This window comes from Mustela lutreola, chromosome 9 (genome assembly GCF_030435805.1).
Source record: "Mustela lutreola isolate mMusLut2 chromosome 9, mMusLut2.pri, whole genome shotgun sequence".
Taxonomy (NCBI): domain Eukaryota; kingdom Metazoa; phylum Chordata; class Mammalia; order Carnivora; family Mustelidae; genus Mustela; species Mustela lutreola.
Genome location: NC_081298.1, coordinates 116,056,126 through 116,074,353, shown reverse-complemented (window position 1 = coordinate 116,074,353; position 18,228 = coordinate 116,056,126). Strand labels below are relative to the sequence as shown.

Below are 18,228 nucleotides of genomic sequence, written 5' to 3'. Positions count from 1 at the left end.
AGACAACTGACAAAATGGGAGAAGGGTTAGTATCTAAAATCTATAAAGAACTTATCAAACTCCACACTGAAAAAAACAAATAATCTAGTTAAGAAATGGGCAGAAGACATGAACAGGTACTTTTCCAAAGAAGACATCCAGATGGCTAACAGACATATGAAAAGAGGCTCAACATTACTAATCATCAGGGAAATACAAATCAAAAGCATAACATCTATCAGAATGGCTAAAATTAACAACATAGGAAACAACAGTTGTTTGCAAAGATGTGGGTAAAGGGAAACCCTCTTGCACTACTGATGGGAATTCAAACTCATTTAGTCCCTCTGGAAAACTGTATGGAGATGGCTCAAAAAGTTAGAAACAGAACTACCCTATGATTCAGCAATTGCACTAGAAGTGTCTTTTATCCAACTGCACTACTAGTATCCTTTACCCAAAGGATACAAAAATACAGATTTGAAGGGGTAGGTGCACCCTGATGTTTACAGCAACATTATCAATAACAGACAAATTGTGGAAATAGCCCAAATGTCCACTGACTGATGAATGGATTAAGAAGATGTGGCATATATATGGAATATATACCAAGAGTTGGAAGAATAACAAAAACTGTCCCATTAATTCTCACCTGTGTCTGCCTCATTGCCCGTTCCACTCGGCGTGTGCTTCCTCGCTCAAGTTTTGTCCGGAGGATCAAGGCTGATGTCTGAATGGCCCAAAACTTTGGTTGTGAAAGCAAAAACTGATGGAAGAGAATTAAAAAAACACACAAAAAGAAGAAGGGGTAAGTGCAGTGATCCCACTCTGATTAGTACAAAATTAATTCTTTCAAAAGTATCAGAATACAGCTGAATGCAGCTCTGAAAATCTTCTCAGTGAAAAATAATAAAACGTGCTGTCAAATATTTTTGTGAATAATTTGTTCACTTAACCTAGTAGATCCAATCTATTGAATAAATCCCTTAAAATCTTAAAAAATCCCTCAAAATCTTTCCAGATAATCAAAACAGTAGGAAGACTATATAACACTAGAAATTCATAAATCTTTTTATCTCATAGGTTATAAAAGATGTGAGAAAATAAACTACCTCAAAACATCTTTCCCAAATTTGAAATAAATCTTTAAACAACCAAAATCATACATAAAAACAAATCATTAGAAATCTGACAACTTTTCATTTAAAATACATCATAATTCATAAATACAAATCAAACTTCAAGTACACGGAATGCCCAAGAATTAAGTATTTGTTCACTTAAAGGCAAAAGACTTTTCTTTTCTTCAATACATATTACAAAAATCCATTCTAAAATGTATGAGAATGCTTTCTGGCCTTGGTTAGGGCAGTGAGTCTCAGATTCAGCTAAAATGCTTTCCCAGAGGGGATATCTTAATAAAAACTGGCCTAAAACAAAATATCGAATACCCAAGGACTAAGTCCTAACCCCAGAAATCTGTGAGTGCCATGAGCTCAGAGAATGTAGTAGACACCATTGAGTATGACTGCACATGGAGTGGGGAAAAGTAAAAGTTCTGGTGAGTGAAAATGGGCAAAATGCATGATGACACAGTAGGGGCCGCATGGTGTAATGAACACCGTGTTCAATCTCTGCTGATAATCTGGAATCCACACTATTTCCTGGAGATCATTCACACCTGTAACATTCAGTCAAGACTGCTGCAAAACAAGGGAAAATGCCTGTTTGTTAGAAAGCTGACTATAGCCTTGATCAGTTGCTTGTTTCTAAAAGTCAGTGCTGAAACACCCTAGTTAATTAAGAGTCCAATTAATCACTCAAAACCTAGCTGCACATTAGAAGCACTTGAGAAGCTTTTAGTTTTTTTTTTTTTTTTAAGTAAATCAGACCTCTGAAAGTAGCATCTGGCAACTGTGTTTTTTAAAACACTCCCCAAGTAATTCAAAACCATTGCCAAGTTTAAGAACTATGAAGCTAAATCAAGAAAATAACCATCAAAAACCACAAAAACTCAATGTTAACAGCAGTGTCTGAGTGTTTGTGACTCTAGGGATGACAGACTACTTCACTGAGTGACTGTCACTAGGATTTTCCAAAGACTGAATCATTCTAAACCCTTGTTTTATTACCAAAAAGTAATTTTTTTTTTTTTTTTTTTTTTTTTAAAGTAGACTCCACACCCAGCATGGAGCTCAATTCAGGGCTTGCATTCATGACTGTGAGATCAAGACCTGAGCCGAGATCGAGTCAGATGCTTAAAAGACTGAGCCACCCAGGTGCTCCTACCAAAAAAATACATTCTTTATCAGAATTACAGAACAGAATGGGAACTGTATTAACAAGTAATTTTTATTAGAACGGTGCATTTATTTTAGGGTAGTCTTCTTAATATTTCTTATCAACTTTGTGCCTTACATTGAAGGAAAATTTAAAACTGAGGCCTTGAATATTTTTTTTTGAAACTACTGCGTCAAATATTAAAGTATAATTTGAGGGAGGTATAAAGTCACAAGAAACACTGATCTAATTATTTTAGGAAATTGTGAAACACATTACAATGAAGGAAATTCAAACTGAATTAATGTAGAAATACAAGTTACAGAGTCCTACGTACTTGCAGAAATGGATCTTGGAGTGAAAATCCTAGGTACTTATTCGAGGAGCATGTGTATGTGTTTGTTGTCAAAGTTTCTGAACACCATTCACAAAACTTTATCAGTATAAGTTAAATGACTCTACATTACATTTATTAAAAAATGTAAAATAAATTAAAAAATATAAAGATAGAATTTATTTTTAAAAAAAGATACAATTTATTTATGTGTTATAAGTAATCCCCAGTTCCACTTTTTTTTTTTCCAAAAAGAATAAAACAACCTCTTTATTTCTGCTGTTCCAGTCTCTTAGATACAAAAGCACACACAATCCTTCATGATTGGCTATTTTTTTCACAAATATTTTTTCATAATTTTTCATAAATTTTTTTTTCATAAACAACCAATCATTAAGGATTTTGAGTTCTTTTGTATCTCGGACGGTCTGGAACAGCAGAAATAAAGAGGTTGTTTTATTAAGTTCAACTTTTTATTATAAAGTGGATAAGTGGTAAATTTTTCCTTTCTTAGAATTCAATTCTACAGTATTACCTCTTGAATAAAATTTGCATCAATGTTAAAGGGAAAAAAGAGAACTACAAGGCTAAGATAACACAAGTATTTGTTTTTGGTCAAATTCGTTTATCACTCCAAATTCTTATTAAGTGTTAACAGGAGGGGGATGCTTGGGTGACTCAGCCAGTTAAGCGGTTAGGCATCTGGCTCTTGGCTTCAGCTCAGGTCATCATCTCGCGGTCCTGGGATCAAGCCCAGGGGTTGGGATCGAGGTCCGTGCTTGGTTGTCAGTTTCTTCCTCTGTCCCTCCCCCAGCTTATGTTCATACTCTTTCTCTCTCTCTCTCAAATAAAAAATAAAAAATAAAATCTTATAAAAAGAATTAGCAGGAGGTCCTTCAATGGAGTATAAATTCTATCTCAGGCCCTTACTGTACCACCGTGAGTTACCTGCATGGCTCCTATAGACATCTGAATTTTCAACTCTGGATCAAAGCCAACGCCTTTACAATAAAAGGGAAAATGAAGCACCAACAGGTTAAGCCACTTGCTCTGTGTCACACCTTCATTAGGAGCAAAAGCTGATTCTAATACCTGGGTCTCTTGACCCCCAGCACAACATCTTTATAGCATTTTTTCAACACTTTCTCCAGATATAATAACCTCCCGGAAGTGATGATACCACCCAGGAAACTCTGGTAGAGCAATGTAACCATCACACTCAGGAAAAAACACTGAGAATCTGCTATGCTAAGGGGAGCAGGAGTAAGGAAAGAATGCACAAATAAGGGAGGAGAAACATCAGTAGATGGGGTCTTCCCAAAGTGTATTCGTTCATTAATTCACTTGAGCAGCTACTCTGTACAAGGTCCTGTGCACAAGGCCCCAGGGACAAACTAGTAAGCAAGACAGACAAGGTCCCCACCATCACAGAATTTACATTCTAATGCAATGTCAATTAGGCATTCTTATCCTTCTATAACTGTGTAAATTAAAATATTTTATCTCCTTGAAATATACTTTACTAGATTAACCTACAACCATATCTTATTAGTCTCCATTAACTAAAATCTACAAGGAAAATGGCTTTATCAACCCAAGTAGGTTCATGTGGCACTATAAAAAGATACATGATAAAAAATACATTAAAGAACTTCTTAGGGGCGCCCGGGTGGCTCACTGGGTTAAGCCTCTGCCTTTGGCTCAGGTCATGACCCCAGGGTCCTGGGATCAAGCCCCGCATCGGGCTCTTTGCTCAGCAAGGAGCCTGCTTCCTCCTCTCTCTCTCTGCCTGTCTCTCTGCCTACTTGTGACCTCTGTCTGTCAAATAAATAAATAAAATCTTAAAAAAAAAAAAAAAAGAACTTCTTAAAATGCATAACATTGTTTGAGCTCAAGAATTTTCAAAGGAAATAACTTTTCACAAAGTAAATCTGCAAAGTGACTCTACCACCCACAATAGGTCGCATCACTGCCTTCTTTTTCTCTTCACCTGATGAAAGGGACTATCTCTGCAACCTCATGACAGGACGGAAGAACGTGGAGGGAAGGGCTCTGTAGCACAGTGGGAACATTCTCCAAGCCAGCCAGAGCTTGTGCAGAATCCCAGCTCCACCACGTGACATGACTCACTGGGTGACCTTGGGAAGTTACTTGACCTCGTAGGGTCTCACTTTCCTCCTCTCTGAAATCCTTGTGAGGAGGATTAAATATGAATTAGGTAAAACTTAACAAGCCTCTTAGAGTACCCACTGAAGTAGCCCCCTCCGGATTTCCCCTCTTGTAAGGCTTTACCTCGCCCCTAACAGAAAATCACCACCCTGAGTATGCACAGGTTGGTGGCACAAACCCCTGACAGGGTTCGAGACACACTATCCCCAAAAAGTGGCAGCTGGCTTATTGAGCGTTTTAAGCCAAAGAAGTCTGAGGAAACAGCAGAAGAAGGAAGATCACTCCGGCCTTCCCCCTGCCCCTCTGCCCTGAAGCAGGTCATAAAACTCTGGTGTGAGAGGGTCCCACCCTCTACCCGGAGGAAGGGAGCATCCTTTACACCTACACCTCACGCTCTCTGACCTATCACATTCCTCCATAACGCCCACTTGTCATCAAACCGAGCATAAAAAAATTCAGGTTTAATTGCTTCATCTGGTCTTTGTTTTCTTATGAAGCCTCCCATGTCACCCAAAAAATAAACAAATAAATAAAATACATCTGCATTAAGTAAATCTGTGTGCATTTCTCATGTTAATCTGTCAGATTAATTTGCAGACCCAGCCCTAAGAAGGTCGAAGAAAACTTGCCCTCCCCTTACAGCTCCCAACCACAGTGATGACGGGCTTGTCAGAGTTAAAGCCCAGCTTTAAGCTTTGCACACCAAATACGGGAGACACTTTCCTCAGAAAAACAACAAAATCAGACTGTTTTCTTCCCTGGCATGAGAACAAGAGTTTGCCTGAGATTTTAATGCGAAGGTCAAGCAAAACATTCTCACTGAACACTGAGAGCAAAATGCAATCTGACAAACAGACATTTGAAAAGCTTTGCAGAAGGAACTGGCCGGATAATGGCATCACCTAAGAATGCATTTATCCTTCTATCTGTTTGGCCAGGAGTCTTGGAAAAGTCTTTCCATAAGGAGGTAAATTCAGATAGGCTGGATTTAATATATTTTTAGAACACTGCAGCCCACAAGGTAAGCCAATCGTAATTAGGCAAGAAAAAGAAAATTCAATGGGGGATATCTGCTAAAATGCTCTACCAACTTACGGAGAAAAGGCTATTTTTAAGAAATATCCAATCTAGTAGTTCAGCAAGCAAACCCAACGGAGGGAGCACCAACCCACCTTCCCAGGCAGCAGGCTGGCCAGTGAGGACTCAAGCGTGTCTGTCCAGACAACGGGCAGAGCTGACCCAGTCTCCATCGAATCCTGGGCCAGAGTTACTCTTAATCCCACTCAATTCAGGAGCTGAGAATGACCACCCCACAGCCTCCTGCTGACTCTGCCTCACCCTCCGGGTGTCCCCTCAGATGGCAGCACCTCCTCGGAGAGTCTTTCTCAACCACTTTCCCTAAGTATCTCCATCTCTGCCCCCTGATTCTCTAACCCCGCATGCAGGTTGGGGCCTTCAGTTCCCTCGTGCCTTTCCATCCCCTAGCACCTTCCCTACAGCCTGGCACACCGCGAGCGCTCGGAGACAAAGAGCACTCAGAGAGAGAGAAAGGGACGCAGGAGGGATTTTATACTTGTTGTGATGTACACGGGCCGAAATGGCATATCCAAAGATGATGCTTCTGAAAAGGAAATGTAAATCGACAGTGACTGGCCCTTATGCAAATCACTTGTCACGTTTTTTTTTTTTTTTTCTGACATTCCCCGAATAGATTTGGGAACATACTCTCCTCCAAGGACACAACAGAGTAATTAATAATGGGGTGTCATGAAATAATATTTTATAACTATAATCCAGATACACTGTGGCTTATATAGGCTTTTGTGAAGCAGCTCAGAAACTTAAAGTATTTTTTCTTTATGACAATATGCTCCAAATCCCAAATAAAATAAGCTTATGGGCTTTCTGAAAATAGTCATTGCTAAATTGTAGCATACAATGTATTTTTATTTTTAAAGAAGGGGCGTGGTAAAGTCGAAAAATGCACTGAAAAAAGAACGGGACTCTAAACCAGACTCTCCACCAATTAGCTGCACAGGTCTTGGGAAAGGCACTGACCACATTAGCCCTCCTCGTCCTCATTTACACACTGATGGGATTCGAGCTGATGATCTCTAAGGCTGCTGTCAGAAAGTTTTAATAAAATTCCATTTGTTTCATAGCAAAGAATAAGGTTCCAAACAATTCATTATGATCCTCCCCAAATCCACAAATTAAGGGGAATTCTTTCCTAAACCGGCTTCCATTCCCCTACCTTCCCAGCCATTCTCTATATGCCCTTAAATAAGTGGATTGACTTCTCTAGCACTAAGATATGTCTTATCTATAAAGAGAAGAAAAAAAAAAAAACTGAACCAAATGGTGACTGAAGCTTATTCCACCAACTCTATCATGATGAAGGGAAAATAATGACATGAATTCCCAAGTTCATCTTCGTTGAATTTTGGTTATTTTAGATCTTTAATTAATATTAATTGGATTCTAATTATTATAGAATTCATATTCACCAGAATGCCCCGCCAAGGTTATTAAAACCCAATAGAAGTTCTTTACCGTCCAATATAAGAGAGAAATACTTGAGAACACTTAACTTCCTCAGATCCCCAAAATTAGTAAAATAAATGAAGATGTTCGCAAATGCCAAATGTGACTCACCAGATCGGGAACAGTGAGGGGTCTTCTATAGACAAGGCAGAATAAGCTTGATAATGGGAAGCAGTGAGTGACCAAATATATAGTACCTAAATATAAGCTGATTAAATTTTTCATTAGCCTAGGAGTCTAGCTACCAGTTATTTACGTAAGCAAAAACTAAATGCATCGAAAAAAAAAACCTAAATGCATCAGAAATTAACAGGTTGTGAAATTCTACTGACTGTTCCATGTTCATGGCAGGTATCTGATGATGTCTTTGTACGGATCAGGAAATTTGGGCATTAAAAAAGTATTCTCACTTAAAAAAAAAAAGAAAACAGACAAAAAGGCATCCTCAAAAAAACTAAACAGGATTATACATGATCCAGCAAATTCATTTCTTGGATATATGCCCAAAAGAAATAAAAGGAGGGACTTGAATGATACTTGCATACCCATGTTCATGGCAGTGCTGTTCACAACAGCTAAAAGGCAGAAACAACTCAGATATTCACTGATGGAAAAAGGATAAACCAAATGTGGGGTGTGTGTGCGTATGTATATGATTCAGCCTTAAATAGGAAGGAGGTTTGGATACACACTACAACATGGATGAATCTTGAAGACCTGATGCTAACTGAAATAAGCCTGATACAAATCATAAGAGTTTTATAATTGCATGCAGTACCTAGAATACTGAAATGCATAGAAAGAGAAAACAGAACAGTAGTTGTCATTCTGGGGAGAGAAGAGTATAGGGAGCCAGTGTTTAATGGGTACAGAGCTTCAGTATGGGGTGACTAAAAAGCTCTGGAGATGGGAAACCTGGGTGGCTCAGTTGGTTAAGTGGCTGCCTTTGGCTCAGGTTATGATCTCAGGATCCTGGGATTGAGCCCCATGTCGGGCTCCCTGCTCAGCAGGGAGTCTGCTTCTCCCTCTCCCTCTGCCTGCTGTTCCCATATCCATGAACATGGAATAGCTTTCCATTTCTTTCTGTCCTCTTCAATTTCCTTCAACAATGTTTTATAGTTGTCAGAGTACAGGTCTTTCACCTCTTTAGTTAGTTAGTTATTTAGTTTAGTTATTCCTGGGTACCTGATAGGTTTTGATGCAATTGTAAATAGAACGGTTTTCTAAATTTCTCTTTCTGCTGCTTCATTATTGGTATATAGAAATGCCATGGACTTTCATAGACTGAAATTTATCCTGCTACATCACTGAGTTTATCAATTTCAACAGTTTTTCTGGTGGAGTCTTTCAGGTTTTCTATACATAGTATCATATCATCTGCAAACAGTGAAAGTTTGACTTCTACCTTACAGACCTGGATATTTTGACATCAGCAGCTCATAAGCAGGATTTTATTCAACTTCTAGGGGCGCAAGGTGCCACTTTTCTGAAGGCACAGAATACACCGACTGCCTTAAAAGGGAAATCACTCAAAACACAAATTAACCAGTTACCACGCCACCTAAGCTTTCTGGCAGTGTTCACCCCTCCAATGCACACCTTAGCCACTCACCCTTAAAACAGCATGAGAGACTCTGGACTCTGAGAAACAAACTGAGAGTGTTGCAGGGGATGAGGTTGGGGGATGGGTGAGCCTGGTGGTGGGTATTAAGGAGGGCACGGACTGCATGGAACACTGGGTATGGTGCATAAACAATTCTGGAATACACACACAAAATATTAATTTAAAATTTTTTAAAAAGGCACTGATACAGTTATCTTAAAGGCTAAAAGGCCTAATCCTGCTCTGCGTACTGGCAAATAGCAGCTGTGCACGGCAATAAGATTTCCCTTGTACAAAAACTCAATTTATTAGAATTCTTCCCAAATAACACAAACCCAATAATGTTCCACTATGTTTAAACCACATCCTTGTAGACTTCAGGGAATCTGGTAGCTCCGTCCTCATACTTGGTGAAATACTGAGACAGCATTAACTTGCAAACAACTGACTGCACAGTACAGCACACTGTTCTCTCTCTGTGCTCCCAAAGAACACCTTACAACCGAAAACATTACATTTATTTGTCTCTGTTAAGATAAACAAAAACATACAAAATCATCTAAATATATAGGAAAAATGTGCTGTGAGGGGCACCTAAGTGATTCAGTTGGTTAAGCGTCTTCCTTTAGCTCAGGTCACTATCTCAGGGTCCTGGGATCGAGTCTCACTTTGGGATCCCTGCTCATTGGGGAGCCTGCTTCCCCCTCCCTCTGCCCTTCCTCCCACTCATGCTCGCTTGCTCATTCACACTCTCTCTCTCAAATAAATAGATAAAATCTTTTTTTTAAGTGTGTTTTGAGAACAAAAAATAAATAAAAATAAAAACAAAAATGTGTTGTCAGAACAAGCTGTGATTGATGCTTCTAAGTTTTTTGTAAGAAAGTGTCACTTTTTCATACAGTCATGAGTGGGTCATTCTGCAACTTGATGCTTTCTAGCATTGGTAGGTTTAAAGAAATCAGAGTATTCCCAAGCAAAGCCCTAATATAAATAGAAAGTCTGGAAGTTCATAATTTTTCTTCATGTAGACTACATGGAAGAAAGATTGAAACACTTTAAATAAATTTAATACATCCTTACAAGAAACTGGAATGAAATTATTAAGAGAAAGAAATATTTTATATAAGAAATTCTAGTTTGGATAAAATATGCTGAGAAAAACAATTCATTTTCTTAAATATACTGTTCTTTCAGGATATCAGAAATGACCATTACTATTCATCTGACCGTTAATGTAAATGCCTTGTGTGGCTCTTGCCATGTATTTTTCAGTTTGATGTAGTAAAGAAATGTCTACTAAATCCAATTTTTTAAACATTTGTATATATTATATGATATATATATAAATGCACAATGACTTTTCACAGACTGAACAGACATATATAACCAGCACTCAGATCAAGTAACATTACCAGCATCCTACTGTCCCCTTGTTCTCTCTGGTCACTTCCTGCCCCTCTGTAAGTGTAACCACTCTCCTGACTTGTATACAGATCAGGTGCATGCTTTCCTACTTTATACAAATGTGACCACAGAGTACCCTTTTGTATCCGCTTTCTTCTGCTCAACAGTATGTGTGAAAGATTCAGCCACATAGTTGCACAGAGTTGTAGAATATTCTTCTGTTGCTGTATAATATACCACTATATAAATATAGTTGCTAAATAAAAAACATGTGGCTAATGGGCATTTTGCATTTTCTAACTGGGACAAGACAAATGTGTTATGAACATTCTAGATGTAATACCAGAATGTGTGGTTACTCACACTTTAAGACATGTTCTCTCTTTTTTAAGATTTTACTTATTTGACACAGAGAGAGAGCTCACAAGTAGGCAGAGAGGAAGGCAGATGGGGGTAAGGGGAGCAACCTCCCCACTGACCAGAGAGCCCGCTATGGGGCTTGATCCCAGGACCCTGAGATCATGACCTGAGCCTAAGGCAGAGGCCTAACTCACTGAGCCACCCAGGCACCCCCTAAGACATGTCCTTTAGGTGAACATGCGCAAGTATTTTGTTGGGTATATACTTAGGAGTGAAATTGAGAGGTCACAGAGTATGAATATATTTAGCTTCCATAGTTCCTCCCAATCTTCTGAAAAGTTATTCCACTCAACACTCTTACTAGAAATATAAGAGAACTCTTGTTGCTTCACATCCTTACGACACTCAATACTGTTTTGCATTTCAGCCATTCTTGTGGGTATGGAGTAGTATTGCATTATGGTTTTAGTGTGCATTTCTCTAATGACTAATAAAGTTGAGCACCTTTTAATATGTTAATGGCCATTTTAATACCACTTTATTAAGTCCCTATTGAAATCATTTGCTTATTCTTTCTACTGGATTGTCAGAATTTTTCTTAATAATTTGTTAAGTTTATATTTTCTGAACATAAGTACTTTTGTGGGAGGAGGGTAATACATTATTCATACTCTTGACAAACATTCATGTAACACATACAACCTGCTGGCAAGGCAGTGGTCTAAGTGCTTTACCAATATTAATGACATCTTTTGATAAAGAGAAGTAATTAATAGTGTAGTCCAACTTATATTTTTGACTTATGGTTAGAGCTGTATTATACCATTTGTCCTAAGATCTCAAAGACATTCTCCCATATTTTTTCCTCTAAAAGCTTTGCAGTTTTGCTTTTCACTTTCATATATCCAGTCTGGAATTGATTTTTGTATATAATATATATATATTATATGATATAAGGGTTAAGACAGCTTTTTATATATGGACATAAACCATCAAGTATCATTTATTGAAAAGCCAACTCTTTTCCATTGTACCGCAATGCCAGCTTTGTCATCAATCAGATGAACCCTATAGGTATGGGTCTGTTTCTGGACTCTCTATTTGTTCTACTGCTTGGTTCATACTTTCTTATGTCAAAATGTCTTAATTTGGTGCTTCTCAAACTTTCAAGCGCCTAGGAATAACATAGAGAAATTGCTAAAATACAGGCTCTTTGGCCTCAACCCCAGAGATTCTGATTCAATAAGGGGTTGAGATGGAGCCAGATAACTTGATTTCTCACAAGCTCCCAGGTGATGCTGATGCTGCCAGTCCAAGGACCACAAGAGACAAGCGATAATGTAGTTAAATAATACAGTTTCGTAACAGGGCTTGCTGTCTGGCGATGAATATATCCCTTAGTACTTCATGACTGTCTTAGCTATTCTTAGCCCTTTACATTTCCATATGAATTTTAAAGTCAGCTTGAGTTCCACAAAACCAAAAAACAACAGTGACACAACTCCGAAACAAATAATTAAACTCCGAAGTTCTGATAGGGATTGCATTGATTATATAGGTTAATTTTAGAAGACTTGAAATTTTAAAATATTGATTCCTCCATGAACATAGCAGATGCTCCCATTTATGTAAGTCTTCACTGCTTTCTCTCATTATGTTTTGTTGATTCTAATATTGAGGTCTTGTAAATATTTTTTTTTTTTGAGGTCTTGTAAATCTTAAGACAGATTTATTTCTTGGAATTTCATATCTTTGTTTTTTAAAGATTTTATTTATTTATTTGACAGATCACAAGTAGGCAGAGAGGCAGGCAGAGAGAGAGAGGAGGAAGCAGGCTCCCTACTGAGCAGAGAGGCCGATGTGGGACTCGATTCCAGGACCCTGGGATCATGACCTGAGCTGAAGGCAGAGGCTTTAACCCACTGAGCCACCGACGTGCCCCTGGAATTTCTTATCTTTGATCTTTATTGTACATGCTATCTTTACTTTCCCTTTGTAATTTTTTTTTTAAATTGTGGTAAAATACATATACCATAAAAATTATCATCTTAACCTTTTCTTTTTTTAAGTAGGCTCCATGCCCAGCACAGAGCCCAATGCAGGGCTTGAACTCCGGACCCTGAGATCAAGAGTCAGATGTTTAAAGGCCTGAGCCAACCAGGTGCCTCCCCATCTTTTTTTTTCTTTTTTTAAGATTTATTCATTTATTTGAGAGAGAGAAAAGAAAGAAAGAAAGAAAGAAAGAAAGCAAGAAAGCAAGCAAGCACACAAGTGGGGCAGGGACAAAGGGAGAGGGAGAATCCTCAAACAGACTCCCCACAAAGTGCAGACCCGACTTGGGGCTCGATCCCAGGACCCTGAGATCATGACCTGAGCAGAAATCCAGAGTCAGACACTTAACCAACAGAGCCACCCAGGAGCCCCAAGGCAGCCCACTACCTTAACCATTTTTTCAAGTGTACAGTTCAGATAGGTACATCTACATGGTTGTTCAACTAATCTCCAGGACTCTTTCCATCTTGCACTTCCTGAAACCCTGTATCCATGAGACATCAACTGCCCAGTACTCTCCGCCTCTGGTGGCCACCATGCCACTTCTGTTTCTATGCATTTGACTATTTTAAGAACGTCAGGTAAGTGGAATCATATAGCTGTATATACTCTCTTTTCTGAAGTCCATTTATTTTTACTTAGAGTCTGCTAAGTCAAGTAATTTGATGAAATAGTGCCTCACAGAAGTAAGACTGCTGGCTAAAAATCCAGTTTAAAAAAAAAAGAAGAAGCTTAAGAAGTTTGGTGTATACCACTTGCAGCACTTTGAGAATTAGGACAGTGCTAAAGAATGCTGTGTCGTGGGGCACCTGGGTGGCTCAGTCAAACAGCTGCCTTTGGCTCAGGTCATGATCTCCAGGTCCTGAGATGGAGCCCCAGGTCCAGTGCTTCTCCCTCTCCTTCTGCCTGTCGCTCCCCCTGCTTGTACTCTCTCTCCCACTCCCTCTCTCTTCATCAAATAAATAAATAAAATCTTTAAAAAAAAAAAAAGAAAAAGAATGCTGTGTTATTTGCAACCATATGCTGGTATATGAGATGGAATTCTCACCACTTTCACACTTCAGGGCAAAGGTTAGAAACCATCTAAATATAAGTGCCAACATTTGTGCAACTGTCTTGAAAAAAATTCTCTCCTTTTTCAACTTTTATTGACCAGAATTTATGAAAGGCGATTCACTGATCCCAGTAAGCTTTTATAAGTGTACAATATCCATATACTCTATAATATTACTTATTAATAATGTTACTTATTAATCATAAATTTATATATATCATAAATTTATAATTTTTATATTTATCTCATATTTATAAAATATCACATTTATATCAATTTATCATATACCCTCTAAATTTATACCATAAATTAATAATTTATATCATAAATTTATAATATATGCTCTCAATATTATTACTATGAAAGTTGAAATAAACTCTAGTAATATCTCTTTTCCTTACAGTTACCATGTTTTATAAGTTAAAGAATCAATCCACTTCAGCAAGTGTTGACAAACAGATATTTTGAGAGTAAAAGGAAGACTGCTCAGCATGCCTCACTGAGTTTATCACCACCTGGGCTGGGGCTCAGACTCAAACCAGAAAAAGAACAGTAATAATCTAACATCTGAGAAAACTCAGTTAACTGAAATGAAATATCCAATGAATATCCCTGTAACTCACACTAAAAAGTAAATTTCAATATCATGACACGCTCTATATACAGGCATTAGTTTATGCAGCTAACAATTCCAACACATGAAATATTGCCATCATTCCCAGAAGAGCAGCAAAGAAATTTCTGTAACACCCTCAAAGAAAATCTGGAGTGTTGTTTCTATTAAAAACAAATTTCCTTTTCACTCTTATCACTGCACATTTCCAATAATCTTCTTCCAGGGGTCACTGGGATCCTTTATACGACAGCCAGCCCGTCTGCTCCTTTAAACGTGAAGGAAGGGGCTTTCAGATAGCTGCTTTTCCGCACATAAATCAGAGCCAACTCAGACCTCTCTTGGAGAGTCCATAATGCTTTGGCTACACTCAAGGCAAATCAGATGATGCCTACCCAGGTCAAGCTGACCTTACAATACAAGGAACAAAGAAATACTATAAAAAGCAGAACTACTCCCTCTTCTTAATGAACTATTTTAAAAAGCATCCATTGTCAAAATCTGTATCAAATGACAATAAGTTTAAAATTCCCAGTTTAGGCTATAAATTATCCCCAGTAGAACTGCAGTCCAAATTCCCAGGCCTTGCTCTGTAGACCATTTAAAATCTGTCCGGAATCTGTTTTCCCATAAGTGTCACTATTGCCCTAACCAAATCTTCCAGCCCAGCTGACTGAACCCAGTACAATCACACTTCCCCATCTCCTTGCCTTTGCTCTTGCTATCATTCCATCTAAACCCCATCTGTCTTTCAAGGCCTGATTCAAATCCTCTCTTAGTGAACAAAGCCTTCTTTGCTCTGTCCTAAACATTTTATTCTTTCCTGAGCAGTTAGGGGATTCATTTACCTGCAAGATCCATTTGTAGCTTAAACTGCCTGGTATTGCTAATTACATTTCCCTAACTTTATCTGATGTAAGCTAAATTAAAAATTCCATGAAGGCAAGTCCTATGTTTTATACCTTTATTTCTTCTACACTATCTAAGAGCACGCTTGGCAAATCCTGAGATCCAAATCTCCTGTCACTAGAATATTTTCAGAGCTCTGTTCTTGGCTCTGCAAATTTTCGTATAGAAAGCAGACACCAGAGAGAGACCAAGCTGTTGGTCATTTGTCTGCCTCAAAAAAAAAAAAAGGCCTTCTACATTCTGCCAGTTCATCAGCACTGCCAGATTCGCCTTTCACACCGTCATGAGAAACAGACCTACTTAACACATATAAACTATTTTAAAGCTGAATTTTTCATCCTTGAACACCAAGTTAGTTCACAATGTCAAAACACCTGCAAGAGCTTTCTTCAGCTTCAGTGATGGCCAAAAGCAGAAGCACAAAGCCACAGGTTGGAACAAGACTCCTTAAGATCAAGTGTATTACCAACTTAGCTCTAAGTTGCTTAGCTCTATATATTTCTGTATTGGGGGCTTTCCTTAAGGCTTTTTCCTCTTTCTTTTTTTTTTTTTTTTCTTATTTATTTATTTATTTATTTGAGAGAGAGAGAGCATGAGAGAGCATGAGCAGGGGACAGAAGGAGAATCAGGCTCCCTGCTGAGCAGGGAGTCTGATTCGGGGCTTGATCCCTGAAACCTGAGATTATGACCTGAACCAAAGGCAGACACTTAACTGACTGCGCCACCAGGTGCCCTTCCTCTACTTTCTATGAGTGTTCTCTATCATCACTGATTCTGCTTCTCAACAGCCTAATGAATAGCAATAAGATTCACTTTAAAATTAAAAATGTATGCTATCAGAACTGCTTACTCTTTAAAATGGTTTATCAAATAACATTTCAATTATCTTGTCATTGCTCAAAATAGTTTTTAGACTTCATTTTTTTTTAAGATTTTATTTATTTATTTGACAGAGAGAGATCACAAGTAGGCAGAGAAGCAGGCAGAGAGAGAGGAAAGGAAGCAGGCTCCCTGCTGAGCAGAGAGCCCGATGCGGGGCTCGATTCCAGGATCCTGAGATCATGACCTGAGCCGAAGGCAGAGGCTTAACCCACTGAGCCACCCAGGCACCCCACAGACTTCATTTTTTTATTATTTGATGTATACAGAGGATTATAAGTAGCTTAAGTTATGAAGTATAATAATATAAACACCTGTGAATCTGGGACTAGTTTTTTTTACCTGATCACTGTATATATGAACTCATCCATGTTGTTGCTAATAGCTAGTTTATTTACTTTCACTTCACTGTTGTATAATGTTTCATAATTGTGACATAAAATATCACAATTTATCCCTTCCCCTGTCAACAAAATTTAGGTTGCTTCCAGTTTCTCTGCCATAATGACAAATGCTGCTATCATGAGGCATTCATACACCTTATCTACTGATGCAGACGCCAGAGTTTCTTAGGTATACTTCTAAGACTATAATTTCTAAAACACCTGCTATACACAACTTCTTAGCGTTTTACAACATCTCTCTGCTGTGGAAAAGCGTGGGTTGCATTTTTATTATGGTTTTTAATTTCAAACTATTTCTGGGGCACCTGGGTGGCTCAGTTGGTTAAGCATCGAACTCTTGATTTTGGCTCAGGTCCTGATCTCAGGGTTACGAGATGGAGCCCCATGTTGGACTCGCACTAGGCCTAGAGACTACTCAAGATTTTCTTTCTCTCTCTCTTCCTCTGCCCCTCCCCATGCAGCTCCTGCACATGCGTATGCACACTCTCATTCTCTTTAAAAAAAAAAAAAAAAAAAATTCTAAAAGTTACATTTCCCCTCCAAAATCATGAAAGTCTAATAACAAAAGTTTTTCAGCTATCTTTTGGTTAGTACCTGCTCTATTTCTTTAAACATCCCATATATAGCTGCTCTATATTATGAATCAGAGAACTGCTGCCATTGTTGACTCTCAGTCACGGTGGCTTGCCTTCCCTTCTCTCTTTTGATCTTTAATTGTGAGCTCACTGCTCAGTTTTAACTTGGGATGTTTTCCTCCAGAGAAACTGGTTTCTGCTGCCACAGCAAGGCTGCACCATGAACTCAGGATTCCTTCAGACTTGCTTGAGGGTCTTGGCTTAGTAGAACGTTCTGACAGTCCCATTAGGTCAGAAAATGCCATCCCTCACAACTGCCTCTGATCTCTAATCATGGGAGCCATTAGCCTCTGGTCCATGAATCCTCCTTTATTTTAACCTATATGTTTAGGTTTATTTCATAATGCCTCCCATCATGCCTGTTTCCTTGGCTACTAAAGATAGTATGTGGCACACTGCAAGGGAGAGACACAAGCAGGTTGAGAGAAATTTAATGGTGGTCTGAACACCCCCCGAGAGCCTGCTTTTATCTGCTACCCCAAATAAGGACAGTTAGCTAGCCATGAGGCAGTAATGGGCTTTGTTCATTTTCCGTATGGTTTTGTGCTAGAGGTTTTTTCCTTTAATTTTTTATTTTCAGATTTATTTTTCTCCTTCAGAAAAATTTCAGGGATACTACAAAGAATTCCTATAAACTCTTCAACCAAGTTAACTGTGCCACACAACCCATGGTTTAATCTCCAGACCTAATACAGATTCTATTAAAAACGGCATTTACAGACTTAAAGTCCAATTAGCTGTATTTTCATATCCACCAACGTAAGAAGTTGCTTGAAATCCTCTATTAATACCTCACCGTATTTTAGAAGATGTCAATTACCTATGCTATTTTTGTACATAAGTTTCCTACCACCTGAATTCTTAAGGTTTTACATTCATCCTAGCTATCTTTCTGTTTGTTGTTTCTGGTGACTCTCAATCACGAGGGCTATAATTCAACTCAAGACATCAGTGACCTGTGTTAGATGCCAAAGGTCAAAATTCCCACCAGTGGAGCTCTGAAAGTGTA

The 18,228-nt window shown here is 38.4% G+C and overlaps 1 protein-coding gene across 3 annotated transcripts in view; it reads right to left on the bottom strand.

Annotated features, from left to right (window-relative positions):
• The window catches only part of TTC27 (tetratricopeptide repeat domain 27), a 169,517-nt gene that overhangs the window by 105,931 nt on the left and 45,358 nt on the right, over positions 1-18,228 (bottom strand). For all 3 annotated transcript variants that reach the window (XM_059188599.1, XM_059188597.1, XM_059188598.1), the window contains exon 10: positions 632-745. In XM_059188599.1, coding sequence (XP_059044582.1) covers positions 632-745 — 114 coding nt within the window. The remainder of the gene's footprint in view (positions 1-631; positions 746-18,228) is intronic.